Raw genomic sequence first — 23,305 nt, forward strand, 5'->3', positions numbered from 1 at the left:
CGTGCGCAAGGCTATGTTTTTTACAGCCTACAGTGGTTTAATGTGTCTTTTTGTCGCGTAACCACACGCCATGGTGGCGTATCTTAGCTGCGGTTGAAGAATCACCTTCGTCCGCTTATTAATTAAACTTAGGATGTTGCTTCTCTTAAGTAAAAGATAGAGGTTATCCCTGGTGGTCCCCGCTCGCGCCGCTCTCTCCGCGAAGTGCGTTTTCCACGTAAGTCGCCGGTCTACTGATGAAAATGCTCACCTTTGTCAAGCTCACTAAGTCCTACCTCCACAACCGAAAATTCCGCATCCAAATCCAAAACACCCTTTCCACAATAACCCGTCCCATGGAGGCCGGTGTCCCCCAGGGCTCCGTCCTATCCCCACACTTCTACACTATTTACAACTCCGACATACGACTTCACACCCCCAACACAAACACATACCTATACGCCGACGATCTGACCATAACAGCACAATCCATAACGCTACACATTTACAGAACGCTTTATACCAACTTTAAACCTATTGCAACAGATGGAAAGTCAAATTTAACGCCAACAAAAGTAAGTACTGCCGTATACCCTTTACTAGACGCAAAATTCCCCTAACCTAGATATACTGACACAGTCCCAGGAACCTATTTCCTGGAGCCGACATTCGTGATACCTGGGCGTGACGATGGACCAGCGACTTACGTGGAAAACGCACATCGCGGAGACAACAGCGCGAGCGAGGACCACCAGGGCTAAGCTCCATCCTATAAGCGAACGCTAATTAGTGCTGGGTCCAACTAGAGATGGGCAAAACGACTTTTTTCGGAGATTCGTATCATACGACTCCATTAAGAATGGGGAGTCGTACTGAAAGATTCGTATGTTTCGTATCGCTACTCCTGGGCTGTACAAGTGCGTGATACATCGTGTCACTGATACAAAATGCAAATACGAATAATACGATACACAAGCATACGCTAACTAGTTTACTGGTCTTAGCTCCCATTTCTCTTTTAGTGTGATAAAAGTATAAAAATTAGTAACTTTCCAGTATAAACAACAGTAAAATTATAAAATGTTTTTTATTTTAATATAAGTATAAAATATACAAGAAATGTTTAACTAAAAAATATTTTCTACTAGAAATAAATATTTATGTTATTTAAAATAAATAAATAAAAAATTAAAAAAAAACTCAATCTTTGATACTTTCTTAATAAAAATTGTAAAGCATATAGGTATACCGGATAATAAAAACAATTTTGAAATATTAACATAATTAGAGTTAAAATTTATAAATAATAACTGTGAAACTTATTTCGACTTAACCTGGTACGTCTTTCATTAATAGTTTGCCCACATTTTAAAAAAATTCTCTCTGATGGGACCGATGTAGCTACAACGCAACAGAGGTTCGTGTTCGTATTGGATACTGTTCTTCTGTTATTCTAGGAAGGATTATTTAAGAGCTTTTTCGATATAATTATATCGAAAGTGAACGATAACTCACCAGCGCGCGCGAATTTTAAACGTGAAGCTTGTGTTAAATAATACGAGATTTGAACATAACGGAATCCTTCTTAGCTCTTAACCCATACTTATCGTACCGTACGCGTACCATACCGTATTTAATACTAGCACACTGCGCACCTGCGTACGGAGTCTTTGCATTACCAGCTGTCTAGTTCTAGTATCCAGTACGACTAGTACGAGTACGAAATACGAGTTTCGTTCCATTTGAGAGTCGTATCATCTGACTCCCAACAAAGATTCGTATCGTTTATACGAATCATACGGATACTACCCATCTCTAGGTCCAACCCGCTATTTTTGTGTAGCAATTGCTTTTGCTACTGCTACACAAAAATAGCAGTTTAACAAATATAGATAAATAAAAACATATCTGTTTTTGCTTCAAAAGGTATTTCGTTTGTCTCAGTATCGAGTATCGGTGGCGAACTGTTCTAAAAAACACCCAACCAAAATAAACAAAGTCAACAATAATATCCACTCACGCCTCACGCTGTAAAAAAATCTCAAATTTCAAACCCAAACAAAAATGTCAAATAGTAATAAGAAAAAATAATATCCGCTATTCACTCAGCTCTACCTTTACGTTGTTGCCACATAAACAGATTTGTACGGTTTGATTGGCCTGAATTGGCGTTATTCCTGTTCGCATTTCGCAGTAAGTAAATCGGAGTCGCAGTGCTCGAAATAGTCGAAATCACCTAACACCTAACCTGACAATCAGCTCGGTCGCTTGGTCCGCGCCAGTCACCAGTCACAGTAAATATTTTAAAATATTAGTTACTACTAAAAATAGCAGCTAATTTTGAAGCTCATAGCAGTTAGCATTATTACGAACCAAATAGTAGTTAAAAAAAAAAACAGGCTGCTATTTAGCAACCCATCACTAACGCTAATCAAGGGGGTACTTCAACCGCAGCTAACCTACGCCTCCGCGGCGTGGGGTTACGCGGCAAAAAGCCACATTAAATCACTCCAGGCTGTAAAAACTATAGCCTTACGCACTGCTACCGCCTCGCCATGGTACGTAAGAAACACGGACATTTTACGAGACTTAAAATACACTAACGCGACACAGACAATACGTACACACAGCCAAAAATGCATTGACGGCGGACGCGGCCACGAGACACGACAACCTCCTCCCTATGGAGTCTAAACAAGCCGTTGACTACGTACCTGAACGTGACAAGATACATATAGACGACCTAGATAGACACTTACTTATCGACCTGGGATGACTACCTTAACCTAATTCCCTCCCCCATGCTAACTTTGTATGTTTCAGATTTCAGGAACAGCCAGGACCAAGAAGAACCAAAGAAAAGACAAATTACAAAAAACCCGTCCCCCGCGGAGCGAGTGGAAAACTCCGCAGTGACCCTGATGTACCTTATCCCCGCACCGGCCCGCGAGTCACCAATTTAAAGGCCGCGTGTGTTCCCTAGGTACAAGCTATTCCCAAAAACCCATTCTTCATGACGACTACCACCCCGGGGGCTAGACAAGCCGGTGAAGAAAGAAAAATGAAGACATGAAGAGCGCCAGAAGAGGCTCCCCTGCCGGCGGCGGCTAGCCAGGTAAGGCTAAGAGGAGGTCCCTCAAACCGCCTAGACCCACCATGTCGGGGTAGACGATGGACGGGGCCCACCTTCACGAGGCTGCCCAAGTGCCCAGGCGTACAGAAATAAGGCAGGACAAAGAGGAATAGTCCCCCTCGGTTCCAACCTCGGTTTAACGCCAAAAATAACAGCGCGACGCGCGGGTGACATATGTTTAAGAGAGAAGAAACATGAACAGTTAAAAAAACAATTTATTTTAAAATCATGTATTTCTGAAAAACACATTTCACAAGTATTTTTATTAAAGAAATCACCTTTTTTATTTGGGGTGTAGGTACCTCAAATTAATTATATATTTGCATTACACGTATTACATAGTATTAAGTTTGTATTACAATGCATTACGTTGCATTATCTTCAATTATTTGAATTATACTCCGCGGTCGAAATTATAAAGAGTGATTAAGACATAATATAAAAACACTATTACCATAATGCGTATAAAATATAAAATGATTTTTATACGGTTCAATATTATTTATCTTTGTACCGCTCGCTACGCACATGGATAGAATCTATAATCGTCTAGAGACCGAGTTACACTGAACGTCGATCTATATTCTATCTCTGTCTTTTGCACTTGGTAGGGAATAGGGTGCGTTTTTAGTGGGTGTAAACGGACTTGATTTAACCCGTCCTGAGAAACGTCATAGCATAAGCGTAGACGAGGGGTCTAATTCCATGGCTTTAATAAATTTATAAATTAAAAAAACACAACGTTTTAAAATGCTGTAATAATTAAAATGGATCAAAGTGCCTGTTATAGCAAACCGTAAAAAATATTAGATGTTATGTTTTATTATCTTTTTTCAATATTTTCTATATCTTGTTGCCTTTTACGCAGACACGCCAATGGATTTTCGTTCCCGGCACGCTTCATCCCCCTTACTAGTCCAAAAGCTAGCGATGAATCACTCTCTATAATTTCGACCAAGGAGTATAAATTAGGTGATCGTAAGTATAGATATGGTTTTCTACACATTATTTCCTTTTACAGTAGAACCTCGTATAGTTCTTTTCATACTTATAGTAGACATACAAAATTTCAGTCTGCCGGTAAGTGTGGTAGGGGGATAGTAGGGCAAGACAATTTTTAAATGTACGTGGAAAATAAATATAACAGCTAATTTATTTCACAAATCATAATGCTCTTATCAGGAATATTCATCTAGATAAATTGAATACAAAATTAATGAGAAATAAAGTGAAAGTTAATCAATAATTAATTAAGTCAGGTATTCAATTTAAAGCTTTATTCTAGATAGGCGGGATCTTGAATCGCCGGACGTGGGCCCTGTGTTGCCGATATGTAATAATATTCCCTAAATGAATAATTGCTAAATTGAATGAAATTAATTTATTCAGATATTTACGTTTAAAATATTAAGTTATGTTCTGAAAATATAAGAATATGCTGAATTTGCATACATTTATTTAAAGAATAATTGCATTATTCACTTCATTTTTGCAATGTATGTTGTCTATTTTTAGTACAATACTAATTGCCAAAATATTTGGCAACATAGCTGGGCTGGCAACAAAACAGATTCTGAACATCTCTCTAAGACGTACGTTGTTCTCAAATTCCTAATGTGAGACAGAGACAATCAACAATTAGACATGGTGCACTTATTACTTTAAATTTCTGATAGTTCATTTTGCACGGTACAGGGCAGGAGTTGGTGCTGCAATGCTGTCATTCTTATTTCTTAGAATAGAGTTTTGAATAGTGATTTTTGTTTTATTACAAATTTTTTATTGGATAACTTTTGTAATTCACTACAATTGTTATCAATTTATAGCCATTGTGTAGTAGTGTCTGTTGTGAATTGTTTGAAGAGAGACTTAAATATTATATCCTGTAAACTTTGCCCAAATACGACCCTGTTCTGCTAGGCAGACAAGTATTTACGACCCCGTTTTTGTCGTTATCGGCAATATAAAAGAGTTTTTTATTTCTACAATATATATGAAAATAACTGTACAGGGTGTGGAGTCTTTAGTGCAGAGGAAATAAAATGCAGATTCCTAGGAATATATACAATAAAAAAGCCTTATATAAGAAATTCATATATCCACGTTTTGTCAAGAAAATTGAACTTCAATTTTGAAGCGAAGAAATAATTCTTAGTACGGTCCTGGTCAAAAAATGTCATGCCATTCGATTAACATCAGCGCACGCTTGCCGAGCCGAACTTAACAGAAGCAAGCCTTTGCGCAAATCAGTGTTGCCAAATTAAAATGTATGAAATACACACAAAAAAAATAAAATATTTTAATGCAATAATAAATAATTTTGGCCAGTTTAATACAATCCTCTCGTTTTAATTAAAAGGAAAAATAAACATAAAATTAAATTAGTTATTTCACTGTAAATGACAATGTGCAATCCCAGACAAGAGGTTTATAGAAACAAAGTACATGGTGTTACAGAAAAGACTACTATTATTTTAGCAAGTGATAGGTTGGATCACGACAAACAAAAAGATGCAAACTTACCGCCATCGTTCGATAGTAGTTGTTGTCCTCGTTATCCATTGCCGATTTAGTTAAAACAATAACTTAAAAAATAAAAAATAAGAAACGTCTTTAATAAACACTTAACGTGTATATAAACAGTAGAAGCGCAATCTTTTTGACACAACTTAGGGTACGAACATAGTGGGCGACGAGGCTTCAGTCTTCAGTGTCAGATAGAGTCTAGAGGCAAAACTTGTCGCTATGCGATTTAAATACATTGAATGGCAGTGGGCAGTCCATAGTGGCGCAACGAGTCACGCGTGTGTCGCGACGAGGCCTCGAGGAGACAAATCTGCCTTCCTATTATTTCACGTCTTCACGCGACTTTTAATAAATTTCATTGTATTGGTACAATTAATATCTCTTATTTAACGAAGAGATACCTACTACTTGGAACCAATGCCATCCTAATTGTAATGGGTGTATTCTAAATAAGTTATGAGATTATATAGGTAACTTTTGAATTTCGATGAATAGGTATAAAATTTGATTTGTATTTAAAAGAAATATTTACTCTTCGTACTTTTTTATTTGTGAGCGGATGTCAATATGTAGAGTTAAGTAAAATAGGGCGATGCAAGTTTTAAATGAACATACTTCGAGGAGTGAGTAGACATGTTTTTACAAAATAAAAGATAATTTGTTGCGTACGTAACTTGTGTGTAAAGAAATATCAATTTTATTCGTTCCAAACCGAGAAAGAAATCCAAATAAAATTTGATGTATTACAAATTTACTAACCAGTGGAGGAGAGACATGGGATATCGTCTACATAAAACGATAAAAAAAAATAATGCGACCTGCACAAAACTTAAATTGATCACACTTTTGCATGTAGCTTGTAATTTTCAAAAAATAAATTTTCTTAACATTTTCAATTTTGTGTCAAATGATTATTGTCTTACATTTATTTGTGATTTTGTAAGGAATCAAACAAAATGTTAATAAATAATCAGCATAATATACTTCCAAATCGAATCTGTTCATATATTTTATGTATACATTGCGTTCCAATTTGAAACTCGTATTTTAGACTACATTTACCAATTCAATTTTTTTTTAATATGTAGTACTTGAAGGGAATCTACCTTCACTGTGTTTGAAAAACTGTGAAAAATGACAAAATCGAAATTTTTTTGTAAGAAAACGTTTAATAGCTTAATCGATTTCTACCCATCCCAAATCTAAAATTAAGAAATATAAGAGCGTTTGTCACAATTTCTAATAAATTATAATTTTTTAATGCCCCCTATGCCTACATAATTATTACTACCTACTGCACCTTAAGCTATTTATTTTTATAATAAATTATCCCATGTTCGATGTGATTAAGGATAAATAAGGAATCAAAATTGCAAAACGGAAAGACGACGGCTTTTCTGCATTAACGATTGTTATTATTTTCATTCTTTCTGAAATAAAGAGCACATAATATCAGACGCTTTCCATTATGTAAAAACAAACACATTTCAACTAGGTTGCAATAAAGATGTATAGCTACCTATTATACAGGACATTAAAAAATTATAATTTCTTAGAAATGGTAATTTCCATAACAAACGATATTTTGCTATCAAAGCGATATTTTCTACTTGGTAGATGCATAGAAATCGATTGAGCAAATGTTTTCTTAAAAAAATGTCAAATAGTTCCTCGGGTTCAACGGGCATTTTATTAAAATTGGTCCAATTTTTGTTTAAATGAGCACTAATTTATATAATTATACGTCGTTAAGTCCATCCTCATATACTCAAAAAAGCGGTCTGGATATTTTTTTAATTCATCGAAAAGCCGATGGTATTCTCTCTTAATACGTTTCTTTTTTTAAGATCGTACACCCTACACCGTCTACTTAGTAATAATACTTTTGCCGCACAACTGTCCAAAATAATATCGTCCTCACTGTTCTGAATACATTTTTGTGAATATGGGTTATTTCCAAACGTAAACAATCTGATGCGTTGACCCCGAATTCCAGAAGTCGCCCCACGTGTTGACGGGCTACTATGGACCCCTTGTCGCGCGCGTTTTTTGCCTCGTAGTAAGACTCTATCTGACACTGAAGCCTCGTCGCGCCACTATGTTCGTACCCTTAACAGCAATTCACCCGCGTACTGACACTGACACAGGACACTGACTGACACTCCACCTCCACACTCCACAGGTGCCGTACGGAGTGCGGACTAGGTCAATGTTTTTTGCGCTATGTTAAATAGGACCGGCATTAACATTTTGTCACTTCTTGTAATTTTTTGGAAAATATTTTTGATACTCAAATCTCATAATCGCCTTATGGTAGCATATATTATTTTACTTCATTTATTGTCAAGAGTCTAGGTTTTTAATTTTCTGCATTAAAGACGCCACACCCTGTATATCCGACTCTTCAGGATACCCGTCACCCCCCCACCTTTCTTGAATGTCCGATTCTGTGAATCATCACGACAGGCGTGGCTAAAGCAAGATTAAGTACATTAAAACAAAAATATATAACTGATTTTTTTTAAATGAATTTACATATGTATGTATGTACATAGGTATAAACTTACATGCATACCTATATATATAGGCTGTTACAAATTCGCTTTTCACTACAGGAATCTCGGAAACGGTAAGAGCTACGAAGTAGCTTAAATGGGGGCAAAGTTGCGTAATCAGGGGGACCAACATTATGCCTCTAAAAAATCAAGGCTAACATGGTTAATTTTCGAAATATCGATTTTGTTTAATTTCAGCCTTGTTTGAAAGTGATACTGAAAAAAGAACACTTTCTCGTGGCCACTTTTTGCACTCTATTGAATGGCATAATCAATTTTTCTATGTAACGTTTCGTCTCTCCAGGACCATCATCAACTTCATTTTGTTAAATACTACCCTAGAATTTTATTACATTATTTGCAAGCCTTCATGACCCCCAATACTGTACTGCCTCAGCCCGAGCCAGATTCAGATGTTTTGTCGCAAAAAATTCATCTTCAGTGTATTCGTTCCAAATTTATCTAAATTTTTTATTTAGATTTCGTTGTTTATTGAATTATCATACACTGTAAGTGTCGTATTTAAACTAAACGTTACATATAAAAATTGATTATGCCGTTCGATAGAGTGTAAAAAGTGGCCATGAGAAAGTCTCCTTTTTTCAATATTACCTCAAACAAGGCTGAAATGAAACAAAAATGGAATTCTAAAATTTCGTTTTTTTTTCAAATATTTCGAAAACTAATCAGGTTAGCTTTGATTTTTTAGAGGCATGATGTCGGTCCCCTGATTACGCAACTTTGACCCCATTTAATCTAGTTTGTATCTCTTACCTGTAGTGAAAAGCGAATTTGTAACAGCCTGTACGTACAGTGTACAGGGTGATTCATTAACAATGGGAAAGTCGAAAGCTGAAGATACTACACGTGAAATGGTGACCATTGGCGCAAACATGCCTTATCCGAAAGTTAATAGTTTCGGAAATACAGGGTGTTGAAAGTTAAAATTTTAAATCGTTTTTTTGCGATTATTCTGTATATATGTACCATAGTATGTCTTGTTTACCCATCCATTTTTTCAATAAACAAATACATTTACATAATACGTATGTACATAAATGCTCGTTTATGTGCGTTTTTATTCATTTTTTTTTTTCATATTGCCCCAGGGACAATATTATCAATTTTTTGTGTACTGACCACGCTCCGGTCTCATAGATGGCGAATATTAGGTGTTCTACTGTAATTAGAAAACAGATATCAATTAATAGTTTAGTTAGTTTGATGGATATATTAAACAAATAGTTTTACAAGATTTCAAATCATTTTGATCCTATTGACAAAAATTTAATAGTTTGACATGGACTGGATAAAAAGTGTGTATCGATATCGAATAAATCGTTTGAACGTTTCTTATATTTTTGTAGTCGATATACACGACACTTTTTAGATAAGTAGATAGGTAAGTTTGCAGACAATAAATTAATATTTTCAAATACTAAATAAATAGAATAAGTACTAGTCTCTAGATTGACCAAGTGTTGCTCCAAATTATCATTTGGGCAATTTGATCCGTTATATTATTTATTTAAAAAAAAAAACTAACAAAATTTCATTGTATTTTAGATTAAAGTATTGGATTATTACAAAATAAACTCTGTAACCGTTTAATAAGTACATGTCTTAAATTTGGGAATGTGGGGTGGCAATGGAAATAGTTTATAAATCTACTTTAAAACTTATCTGTGCTTATAAGTAGAATAACTGATAAAATCCGAAACAAAAAAGTCTTCATATTCTTATTTCACTAATATTAATAATTACAATTACGTTAATGACACTTTTATAAAAAAATTATAACGTATACCACGATTGTCCTAAAAATGGAAAATATTCCGTTAGATTTGCTGCTTGCTCATAAAAATATTTTCTTGAATTTATTTATTTAAATGTTTGGTATTGTTTGCATATGTTTACTTTCTCAATATGATTAGATAAAGAAAAAAATTATTTTTTTTTAATATTTATTCACAACTAAATTGTTATAAAAAAAATAAGTTCAAATCATCACTGACTACCCTAAAAGTAGTAAAAAATTTTTCAACTCAACAAATATTAAACCTCAGTCTTATTACATTAAAATAACTTAAATTTTATGTAAAGAATGCTAACTTAAATATTACAACTACATTACTAAATATTAATCATTCGTGTTAGTAAATTAATATTTATATTGCATTAAAAAGGAGAAAAATATTTTAACTAGTTTATTAAATATATAATTTAATATATACTTTTTAACTTTTTAGAGGGAAGTTGCAGATAGTTATGCAAATAATGAAGGTAATAGAGAAACAATTACAAAGGAAGTTGTCAACAAAAGAAAACAAGAACAGAGTAAACCACAAGATATGAAAAAAGTGCGAGTATTGATAAATAAAAGCAAAATGTTTTTTCTGTATTTAATTTAAAAATATATTGTTTTATTATACAAATGTCACTTATTCTTTATTTGTTTTTATTACTATTATGTATAATATTGACTAGAAAGATTTTCCTGGTAACAACGGAGTAGTTTCTTCTAGAGACCGTGCAGCCCTTTCAGTCTGTCTGAAATTTCTATCGTGCAATGCAATACAGCTTTGTCTCATAGCTAATGGTCCAAACATGTTTGGCCCTTCTGCCTTCCAAACCGAGTTTCTAGGAAATGAAGAGGCCGCAAAACTCTGTAAAGTGGCCCTCGTTTCTCTCAAATTTGGAAATGAGTGGGGCATGCCTTCAAATTCTGTTACCGAAGCTTGTCCAACTAGGTTTTGAACACTGCCATAGAAAATATCACTGTCACTATAATCTTGCATATCATCCAAAATATTGTCCACAAACATTTGAGCTTCGGGAGGAGGCACCCAATTAGGATTTGTAGTTGTAAAATGAACTAACGATAACTCCACTTTTCCATCTTCGGCTTGCGAATAATGATCAGGTGTTACCGCATCCATAGACTCTAAAGAAGCCTTTTGCCAATTTGGATTTCCATGTTTTTTAACATCCATTTGAGCAAAGCTGCAAACATCTCCAACCCCAACCACCGATACAGTGAAATGTCGAAAAAAGTCCACGATTTCTAAAGACCTTGGATAGATCCACCAAATTAGAAGGAACGGTGTCATTATTGGTGACACCAATTGTTCAAATAAAGCTACAAAACGATATTGGAAGAGTTGTTGGAAGCCCTCTCTTACTCTTGAAGTATGCGCATGACTTTTCCAATCAGATACCATATAATGTGTATGCACAACAACAGCCTGCAAAAGTGACTCTGGACACCAGACCATTGACTCTTCTGGGACAACACCCCTACAAATTGCAATTGTTCCTCCTAAAACTGTCATTAAAGTTATAAAATGTTCTACTACTATGACATCTCCATCATACACAGTAAATAATAGTAATATAGCAAGAAGTGATCCACAAATAAATCCGATATGTTGGGCTATTATAGTTACGAGAGGACTACTAAAAGCTGATAAATATTTTGTCGATGGTCGATAAGCTCTAGTAAGTCTCGCTTGTAATTCATGGTCCAACTCATTAAAATGTCTAAAATACAATTTTCCATATAAAGACCAATTTCTTATTCCAATTCTTCCAGGTTCTCTCCTAATAGACTCCGTATAATAAAAAAAAGTATAAAGAACTTCCCACACTAGAATAGCTGGTGCCAAAATGAAATTTGTAAATGCCAACCATAAAATTTGTTTGCCAAGTCGACTTGCTAATTCATGTCGCAAATTATGTCTTTTGTACTCTTCTCGCAGATGCCAGGGATTTTCAAAGGGTGACCATGGAGACCAAAATAATAATATCTGAAGATTTAATTTTAAAGCTTTTGTCCAATACACACATTCTCCTATAAATGGTACATTTATTCGTGGAGGCAATAATCGTTTATTTACTAGAGCTACCATATAGTTTTCTTGTCGTAAGATACGATGATAGATATCTAGTTCCGTTAACTCTCTCTTATGTATACACATCTGTTGCTCCAGTTGTACAGCTCTAACTTTAATTTGGATTTCGTGCCAATTTAAATTGTCTAATTCGTTATCTTGAATTCCAAGGGCAGTGTTGTAAAATTGTTTGATATCCCAAAATTGAAGAAGCTGATAAAATCTATTTAATATTTTTAATATAAGAAATAAGGACGCTATTATGACACAAAACCAAGTTAAGGGCTTAAATTTTCTAAAAGTTTCATCAAAACCACGAATAATTTCATGTAATGTGGGCTTATGATCTGCGGTTGGATTAAACATGATTTCATAGTTAATTCCATGGACCAACCATACTGTCAAAAAAACCACAAAAACAAACTGGTTTACATCAAATATATCTCGAAGCAGCATACATCGAAATCCATGGTTTTGATGATATTTGTATATTCTTGAAAAGAATGAATCCAAATCTTCCACATGGTTCCATCTTGATCTAGTAGGTTCTGCTTGATGGAACAATATGCCATGATCATCTGGAGTGTCATGAGTTTCTTGCAATGAAGCGTAATTTTGCATAATGAATTTGATTTAACCTAAAAATAACGAAAATAATTACAAATTTAATAAAACATTATCTTCAAACACATATTGTGTAATACTCCTACCAGATGAATAAGATTATTTAATTTCATATTGTGAGCAAATGTATTGGGATGAGAAAAAAAATATCAGATTCCAAAAAGACAGATTCTCAATAATTTCAATATATAGGCAGCGGCATAGGCCTGGTTATCATTTAGATAGCATTCCATGAAAATATTAAATATTGGACTGTAGTTGCTGTTTGCCAAGTTTTCAGTTTAGGCGTTTTGACATTTCGAAAGAACTTGCAACTTCAGGAAAAACCCAGTTTCAGAGTTTCCTCTGAAGAGATAGATGTCTTTCTAAATGTCTAAATTGGCAAAGTGGCAACAATCTTGCACAAGTCTTAAATACTAAAATATAGTCAGATTTTATTTTTCTTTGCTGGTGCTGCCACACGCCGCATTATCGGAAACTTAAAAATCCTGTCTTAAACTATACTTACCAAGGAACCAATAATAAAAATTAATAATGAAAATAAAACAATACAGAACAAATTTTTTGTCATACTATTTCAATTTCTGTTAATATCTGAAAAGGTGGCAAACATCCCATATTGAAAATATAAGGTTCTGTCTAGTCTTATGAAAACAATTTATTTGCAATTAACAGAGCTTGACCAAAATACTTTCAAAATGTATTTACAATACAAATTACAAAATACTAGTAAGACAGTATTTTAAAATACTTTAAAACTAAATACTTCTTTGGCAAAGTATTTTAAATATAAATTATTTAGTATTTAAAATAGTATTTTAAGTATGTTGAATATTAAATATATTGAAAATATTCATTAACAGTATTTAAAATATTCTTGTGAAATATTAAATCTGAAACTCTTAGGCCTATCGCAAACACAGCCACTTGTGGTCGCCACTAGTGGCCGTTAGACCGATCGCAAACACAGCCACAAGTGGCCACCACAAGTAGCTAGAAGTAACTACTAGTATTTGCTACAGATAGCCGCCACGTGCGGTTAATTTTTTAATTAGTGGCCGACACTTTTCGTAATTTTTTTTCAATTTTGGATATAAATACATCTTCGACTATATTGTCCACCATTTCTGTGCTCATAATTTCAGAAAATGTACCAGTTAAACGCTGTGGACTGTGTTTGCGCCGAAAGAAGAGTGGCTGTCGTCGGCTACAAGCAGCAAGGTACGACTTCTGCCACAGTGTGTGGCTGGGTCGAGCCACTGCCAACGCTGTGTTTGCGCTGAACCTATTTAAACTACATACAAAATACAGTCCGCAGCGTATAGCAGCCACCAGTGGCGATCACGCGTGGCTGTGTTTGCGATCGGCCTTAAGGAGGTTCATCAGGCATGTCTAAAAATGAATTTCAGCAGATTCGCTAGTGACTAAAGTAGTAGAGGTGTTTTAAAATCTTATGAGCTTTGACCTTCATGCGCAGAAACATAATTCCGACCGTTGCCTAAATTATTCTAAGTCCTAAAAACATTACACCTATTATGCACAGTCTCTCTCGAGCTCTCGTAGCGTAAACAAGCCTTTGATCCGATTACAAATATCATAATAAAATGCCCTATTCTTTGTTATTTTAATTTAAGCAATAAAAATATATATAACGAACATTCGCCAGTTGACTTTATTGATGCCCGAGCGCCTTAGTTTATTTCTACTTGTAATGATGCACATGGTCTAGTTCTGAGTCAATGTTTTCACAACGTGCTTATTAGAAGAATTATGCGGATACGCCACGCCTTTCGCGCATTTCGCGGCTCATGAGATATTGAAACACCTCTAAGCCTTTAGATATTACTTGGCTGGCGCGCTCGGCTCGGCGTTCGCTCGCTTGCATTCGATCATTCTATTTGTTTGGATGCCTAAGTTTAAAATATACATCATACGTCACACCTGTGAATTTCAAATAATACCCTACGTCGAGAACCGCGGCGTTGCCGCTATCACGCATATGGAGGTTAAGTTAGTCAACGACAGCAATTTGAAGAATTATTATAAATTATGTATCTAATCGATTTCTACAAGCTGTCATATGGTTCCTTAAATATCCGTTTCCTATTTATACAAGTTGCTGTGGAAACTGTTCGTCAATTGTTGCGCATTCTAAGTGGAAAGACCAAAAATATCTGCATACTCATAAGACTTCATACTAAATCGTGAAAAATTATTTTATTAATATCTCGTCTCTTAGGTATCCAAACTAGTCATACATTTTTTTGAGGATTTTCTTCATATTAATAAGCTTATATTATTTTTTTTATGAATATTTGTTCGTTAATTTCATATCAGATAAACCTCCTTAAGATGTGGTTTAAAAAAATATAGGTATTGTATGTGCAAGGCAAGCCCGATTTCAAGATCAAAAAATTAAAAAAAAATTAAACACGAATCTGGAAACAATCATTTTCATTTGAATTACCGAGATACAGAATATTTAATTTACTCATAATTTTTTATTAGTTTTTCTTAGAACAGCCCACTAATAATAAAAATTAATTTTAAATTTTTTATCATTAACTACTGACTCAACTAGTGATGATTGTGACACAAAAGGTAGTATACAACAGAATAGCAATAACACAAGGCACATTGCAGAATGCAGAGTAGAATATGCTCAATACAGGCGTGTGGATGCGTAATTCTTTTCAACACGTACCAATCGCCAGTCGTAACAGGCAAAAAGTATTTGTTTTTGGTATGTATTTTGGGTATTTTAAATACTTCCAGTAATTTAAATACTCCCGAAGTATTTGAAATACAAAATATTTTTGGGGTTATAAGAAAAGTATTTTAATTACAAAATACAAAATACTATTTTATATTTAAAATACTATGATATTTTTTTTGTCAAACTACTACCAGCTCTGGCAATTAACAATAATTATAATCAGCAAGGCTAGCAATTAGCACATTCATTTTCAGGTAATTTCAAAGCCTCCCGATATAAAACTTTAAGCCCGTATAAAAAATAATCTGCATTATAAATTAAGAAATATAAAGTGATGCTGATTAATGTTATACGGCCAAATTTTTAATAAAACAATCATCTCTAAAATGGTTTTCCCAAATATCCCTTCTAAAAAAATTGCAGCATCCCATGAACCACCATCTGGATTACAGTAATTCATTCAGTAAATATATCTGGAATTCCACGAAATCTAAAAAAACAATCATTAAAATTGTGACTAGTCAAAAAAAAAATTGGGAACCACAATTTTTAATGCGCTACAAAAATATATATAAGGTGTCCCATTTAAAAAAGATGAAAGTGGATTTGTTTCTACACTTTTTGACATCCTTTTTTTTAAATTCTTATAATAAACGTTCTATTTGAACGTCAAAATATAAATGAAAACTATGAATATGAATAATTTATTTTTATCACATAAGTCAGTTCTTGTCAAAAAAAAATTATCTGATAATAAAATTTTTACTTACTTTTTTGCATCACAATTTATGTTTCAATAAATATATAAAAAAATATGGGAAAATTCAACACTGTTTATCAAGTACAGTATCATGAGAATCAATAATAATTAAATTCACTATCTGTTTATATAATAATCTGAGAATGAAACCACAGGAGTAATTTGGTGTATAAACTGAGTAGAGTGAGTGAGAAAAGTGAGTAATATATGATATAACGAAATATAGTTATACCATGAGCAATATGTATTAAAACGGTTATTTATGCCATACGTGTAATGCAGTTATCTATTATTTCTAAGTAATATGTATTTGAGTAATTAATTATGAAAATGGGTATATTTTAGCATATAAATTTTGTCCAGCAGTTTACCCTCCATAATAACCACAATATTTCACAAAATTAACAAATAAAAAAAATATAAAATGAAAGGAAATATAATATTAACTGTTTATCACCATGAGTTTCAACAATTATCAAACTTATCAATGTTTTGAAATAATTTTCTATTTTATCCATGATGAAATGAAAACAAAAAGTGCAAAATTATTATTGTTTATTAATCTTACACTTCTGCTCATTATATGTCAATGTTACAATGAATATTATTATTTATGGTTATAGTTATGGTGCATTAACCACAAATAAATATCAGACATCGGATAAATATGAATTGAACACAATAAAAATATTTCCTTGTCTTCTTTTTTCTTTAGTGACACCAATGAAACACAAATTCTAAAAAAAAACTTTCATTTGAAAGGTTAATATGCATGTTATGACTTTTACCCTGCACAGTTGTTTTAAAAAACATGCACTATCAATTTTTTAAAACAGGCACAGGAGGCTAAAGGCCGCATTTCACTGAGGCTGGTCCAGCCATGTTTGAAACATAGTTCCCTCGTGGGTCGGGCGGACATTTTAAAGAGGGTCCAGCCGTGCGGGTACTTACGTACATCAATAGATTTTTGTCTATTAGTATCATGTGCCTGCCCACGTGACTGTGCAGTCTTAGATACCAGTCAATAGTCGTGATATTATTTTGTCCAGTTATTTTTTATGTTTTCTTTTTGTTTTTAAAATAATGTAAGCAGTGAGTGTTTCGTCGTCGTCACTGCTACTCTGCATGATTGTATACCGAACATCTTCAGAAGAAAAATTGTTTTAAGGAGTGTAGATACCTACAATCGTGCTTGAAAAGAACAGCCAAGAATAAATGCAATTGTTCCTGCCACTATCCTGTATCGGACATGCCTGGCTGCACCAGCATCAGTGAAATGCGACCTTAAGCCTCTTCAAATCATTTAAGCAAAATTTTATTTTTTTGTTAACTACTGATACATAATCAACAATTATTTATATTTATCGAGAAAAACTTACTTTTTAATTACATATTTATATCAAATTCTATTTATAATTCATTATTTAATTTATATTATATTCTTTTTTTTTCATTTTATTTATGCACGATTGCAGATTTGTGAATATCGGTTAGTAATAAAGAAAATTTGTTTTTGTTTTTTTTATCCATTCAATTTCTACTTGAGTTATACTTGTATTCTAATTTTCGTAAAAAAATAATTTATTAACTGTAAACAGTTGCTATCACAAAACGTGAAATGAAAAAACAATAAGTCATATTTCATTAACACAAATTTATCGTTAAGCTTTTTCATTGACTTTACTTGACCTAAGTATATGACACTTACAAAAATAGCTGGACAAATAGCTATAGTAATACCACAAATTAAAATATTGTGGTAGTACTAACTTTAGTTATTCTATAAGCTAAGCTATATTACATAATTACTTTACAAAAATAAAATCTAACGATTAACGAAATTAAATGTCTCACTTCTTTGAATTTGAACAATCTAGTATATCAATATTTAGCTAGTGGTCATTTAGACTATGGTGACAAATTTAAGTAAGTCACAGAAAAAAGAAAATGTATTTTTGCACCTATTTCGTGGAAAACTTTTTATGAAAATTACATTTTTTATTCGTCTTTAAGTTTGGCACCATAACTATTGAAAGAAATATATAAGGTTGGCATCAATCGGACCTCGTTTTTGATAAAGCCATCCAGTGTTGAAGTCGGCAAAGAATTACATCCAGACTCAAGGTTGCGGAAGTCGGTAAAGAATCACATCCAACCTCAAGGTTGCGGAGTGGACGGATTTAATGCTGGAAACGATGTCCAGTGCGAATACGGGGCATTTGAAATAATCTCCACATATATTTAACATTGAAATGGTCGATTAAATTAATTGTAATAAAATTTGTTTTATTTTAGTCCATTTGTTTATTTTGTTAACATCAGAAGTGGGATAGTAATTTTGGTGTAATTAAGTGAAAAATTTAATATGCCAAAAGAAATTCGTCGTCCAATTAACAAGAGAACAAGACATTCTTCTTCGAGATTTCGACACAGAAGAAGTTCTGACAGCAGTGAAAGACGAAGGGAGTGCTCGTTGATCAGTTATACACCACAGACAGTGGTAGTAATGTCCAACAGAGAGCAGGATGATAGTGAGATAATTTCAGATAAATAGTACCAAAAATAATCCAAACTCATTGAGCTTAACACAGTAACAATATAATTGGAGAATTCAATCTCTTAGAATGTGATTTAAATGATTGGTTGCAATCTATTGATGAGTAAGTACTCTCAAATACATGATTGGCCAGATACCACTTAGCTTTAAGTACATTACATGAGCCAAAAAGGAAGGATTTACTTTTAAAACATTTTGAACCAAAAAGAAATTTGCACCAATCAATAACAAAAATGTTTACTTTTGTTGGCAAACCTTAGCAAAGTCTTTATTCGTATGCCTTTGAGAAATTAGCCTTAATTAAAAAATGAAGAATTTAGTGTTGTGGGGTGCTTACAGGTAGAAAATAACAAGGAACATGGTGTTGCCTATTATAGTAAACAAACTTTTCTGGAAAAGCAGAAGAATCATTGATTTCTATTAAAAGCAATGGCTATAATAAAATTCATAAAAAATTGCGACAGTAATTACTTGGGAGGCATTTTACAATAATTACAGATTGCAATGCCACTTTCAACAAATCAGAATTGAAATCAAAAATAGGGCATTGGTTATTGCAATTAAGTGAATATTAATTTGAGATTATTACAATAACAGGGTGACTGGTTATTGGTTGCTTAGGGCTATGATAAAGAAATAAAGAAAATTAAGAAAATATTAGAATCCGGGGATTGTTTTGAGCAAAAACGTATTTTTGATCAATATGAACTCAAGGGTGGTAGAGTTTATAAAATTACACCCTATGGTTCCCGTTGGGTAGTGCCAAAGATGGCTAGGATCTACATTGTGTGATTAAATCATGACGACAGGGCATTTTGCAACAGATAAAACATTAGAGTTAGTTGCAAACAAATACTGGTTTCCGCATACAGGTATGCGTCAATTTATAGCGAAATATGTATGTGTTTAAATTGTTTATATTTTAAAAGCACAGGTAGCAAAAAAACAGGGTTAATCCAATAAAAAATAGCATGTTCTTTTCATATTATACATGTAGACCATTTAGGCCCTTTTATAAAAAGTAAAAATGGGAATACTCAAATAATTATTATAGATGTGTTTACAAAAACGTGAAAATGGTCAAGTCGAGCGTTATCATAGAACAATTATTGACTCCTTATTAACAATGGGAGCAAATGAACATTGCTGGGACAAAAATTTAATTAATATACTCTTAGGTTTAAACGGAACCTTCAAGTGGGCTTTAACCGGATCTCTCAGGGAAGTTTTAATGGGGTTTTGAGTCACAGGACAGGTCATGTAGTGTACCTATAATATTCCTCAATGTGACGAAAATGTTGACGTGACGGTTCTTCGACCACAAGTTGTTGAAAATAGCAAATATTATCAAACACAACATAAAAAGTATTTTGATGCAAAGAGATGTACCTACACCCTACATTTATCACTAAGGTGATTTAATTTTACTCAAAATATCTTTCGTCCCCTGCTAGAGGACATAGGCAAAAATTACTACCAAGGAAATGTCCTTTAGGGTATCCAAGGTATCGCAGAACGATTGATATGAAGTGCTGGTGCTGGAGATACCAGGTATGACTCGGTTACAGATTGCCTATGTAGGAGTGGCACGAGTTGAAAATATGAAACCTTGGATTCGATTTTAGATAGTGAGGGAAGGCTACGGACATTGTTGCGTAAAGTAGGGTGGCTTGTTCTCAGGAGTAGGGTGAAAACCCAGTGCACTCTGACGAGGCAAGTGGACATCCAGTGCACTCAGATTTACCCAAGAGTGTGGAGAAAAAGCTTGTGGTGAAATTTATACCGGGTTCAGCATGTTCTTTCAGGCGGGAATATTCCATATTATTAAGTTAACTGGCCAAAAAATAGTCTAGACACTAACTAAATAAATACATCAATCAACAAATAAAATACATTAATAAATAAATAAAATAAATGAATAAATAAATAAATGAATAAATGAAATAAACAATTGACTAACTAAAATAATCTGCTGAGTTAAAAGTTTCTAATTCTCTGTCGTTTCCTATGTAGGATTATTGTATTGGGTGGTCAATCAATAGAGTAAGGACACTCTAGATGTCACGAAGGGGCGAATGTTAGCAGATCAGACTCAAGGTTGCCGAGTCGGCGGATTCAATGCTGGAAATGACGTCCAGCGCTAATATGGAGTATTCACTATAATCTCCACACATATTTAACATAAATTAATTATTGTAATAAAATATTTCAAGTCCAATTGTTTATTTGGTTAACAATAATTTTAATAAATATTCAGCATAAACAAAACTTCTTTATAAAAAATGTCTTCAATTTCTAAAAATTTGTTATTTTTACACAAACAAATCCTTAAAACAATTTTATTACTTGATTGTAGATAATTATAATAAAACATAACTCTCGAGAATCGTAAAGTTTTGCCTAATTCATTGAAAAAATTAAGATTCAGAATTTGAAAGGAAACTGAAAACTAATCAACGACAAAGGAAAACTGGATTAGGAAAATCACAATGTTATAGATTTAATATTTTATCAGTTAATCAACATTATTACAAAAATTATATGAAACAGTAACTGCCAATCTAAATTTCAAAATACATACTATTATGTAACCAGTTATTTTTAAAAATGGGTTTTTAAGCTTGGAAAAGTCAGAATGACATTGAAGTCCAACATAACAAAAAACAGCTGATATAGCTTAAACTTGATATCCTTACCTTTATTCAGGGATATATAAATCATGCTGCCCAGTTCAGTAATACATATCGTAAATTTCCCATATGCAGGAAATTGTAAAATATTTTGAGTTCTGATTATGGTTAAATATAACAAAGAAAATGTCACTGCTGGTAATTTTATGTTAAATCATATCGTAGCGTATCTTCTTTTCTGTTCTTAGTAGTTCTAACACTTTTCACATTATTTTTTTGTACGAGAAGTAGTTTTTTCACCATAAATTTAAACAACACTACATTTGCTAAAATCCACAAAAAAGCAATTACTGCTGTATATTCTTTAGTTTGCTAATCATGGATTGTGACAGTTGTTTAACGCGCACTTCGCTTTATGCAAACCATGTTTATTCCAAATTACAAAATGTTTGTACAACTATACATCCAAACAGTAGATATAAGCTGTTTTCCATTTGTCTTGTTTATACTCCTGCATAGATAAGAACAAGTAAGTTCCTGAAGTAACAAGGATTTCGCAATGTTGCCAATATAAATCGAACTAAAATTTAGTTGTTTACCAAATTTTATTGTTTAAATTTAGTTGGTATCAATTGAGTTTCAAGAGTTTCTGGTGGAGGTAAAATAACCTCACTTTAAATAAGGTTCGGTTGTTTATTTTTTAATAGTTTATGGATTATAGAAAACTTAAGGAAAGTGCCATTCGTTCACATTTTTATTTCTTTTGTTTTTTTTTATAGATACATTGATTATAATGAAAGCGTCTCCGNTGGTGGAGGTAAAATAACCTCACTTTAAATAAGGTTCGGTTGTTTATTTTTTAATAGTTTATGGATTATAGAAAACTTAAGGAAAGTGCCATTCGTTCACATTTTTATTTCTTTTGTTTTTTTTTATAGCTACATTAATTATAATGAAAGCGTCTCCGACTTACATATCATTATTTTTTATCATTATTTTGTTTCCACATTTTACTATGTATTTAGAATGTAAGACAAACATAAATATTGTTTATATATTTTTTTAATTTCTGCATCTACACTACGTCTTGAGTATATTGATTTATATTTTGTATAATTTTTAAGACAACACTAATTGTAACAAGACTTCGCAGCGTTGCCAACTTAACATATCTAGTTACTTACCAAAGTCAGTTTAATATCAAAGTGGTGTCGCGGGAAAATTTAAAATACTTTGTAGGTAGTTTTCATTAAATAAAATAATACTAAAATAATAAAATGAATGCATAACGACACCCAATAATAATAAATTAAGCACAAAAATTTGTGATACTTTTTCTTGTTTTTTTATGTAAATGTAACGTAAAATTATTTGTATATCACGATCTTATATTTTCCACAAATACTAATTTTAAAATCACAAAAAGTCATCTGCTAAACTACTAACTTACCAAGTTATAATAGTATTATATTGTTTCGTTGTTTAGTTTATTTTGCTAAATAAATTTATTAAAGGTAAGTGAATTGGTGCAATAAGTATTAATGGCCACGTTCAGCCAGACGCAGCGCTATGCTAGCATAGCGCATAGCTTTGTGTTCGCAATTTTCTGCTAACAGGTTGCGCTATACCTAGCGGTCGCCATGTTTTGTAGTTTAATTAATTTTCGCTATTTTGAGAGGAAAGAGCGCTAGGTGTCAAATTTAAGCAGTTTTTATAGTGTTTAAGTAAGAAAGTTAGGTTAGAAATACAGATGATTTAAAAGATTTTAAAATTTAAAACGATGTAGCATATATAGCTAACAAATTTTGTTTTTTATGATCATGGGACAATAGCTAGTCACCGATAACCATACTGTGAGTTATGTTCTATGAGATTGTGGTCGATGGTTGTCCGCGCCAGATAGAGCGCTACATGCTACTTCTTAGCAGATACTGC

At 33.0% G+C, this 23,305-nt stretch overlaps 1 protein-coding gene across 2 annotated transcripts; it reads right to left on the reverse strand.

Moving 5' to 3' along the window:
• Nucleotides 1-10,376: 10,376 nt before the first annotated feature.
• On the reverse strand, nt 10,377-21,865 carry LOC108903618 (autophagy-related protein 9A). Of its 2 annotated transcripts, none has more exons than XM_018705851.2 (2): nt 21,437-21,865; nt 10,377-12,721 (listed from the first exon to the last, which is right to left on the reverse strand). In XM_018705851.2, exon 2 carries the CDS (start codon nt 12,702-12,704, stop codon nt 10,677-10,679), a length of 2,028 nt encoding a protein of 675 aa, XP_018561367.1. In that variant the 5' UTR covers nt 12,705-12,721; nt 21,437-21,865; the 3' UTR covers nt 10,377-10,676. The 2 variants fall into 2 exon arrangements, with proteins under 2 accessions (XP_018561367.1, XP_018561368.1); XM_018705852.2 differs by lacking the exon at nt 21,437-21,865 and adding an exon at nt 16,194-16,284.
• Between the last annotated feature and the right edge of the window lie 1,440 nt (nt 21,866-23,305).

This window comes from Anoplophora glabripennis, unplaced genomic scaffold (genome assembly GCF_000390285.2).
Source record: "Anoplophora glabripennis isolate ALB-LARVAE unplaced genomic scaffold, Agla_2.0 scaffold127, whole genome shotgun sequence".
NCBI classification, from domain to species: Eukaryota; Metazoa; Arthropoda; class Insecta; order Coleoptera; family Cerambycidae; genus Anoplophora; species Anoplophora glabripennis.

Coding starts and splice junctions, on each gene's coding strand:
- LOC108903618 (XM_018705851.2), bottom strand. CDS start 12,704: ATGCAAAATTACGCTTCATTGCAAGAAACTCATGACACTCCAGATGAT.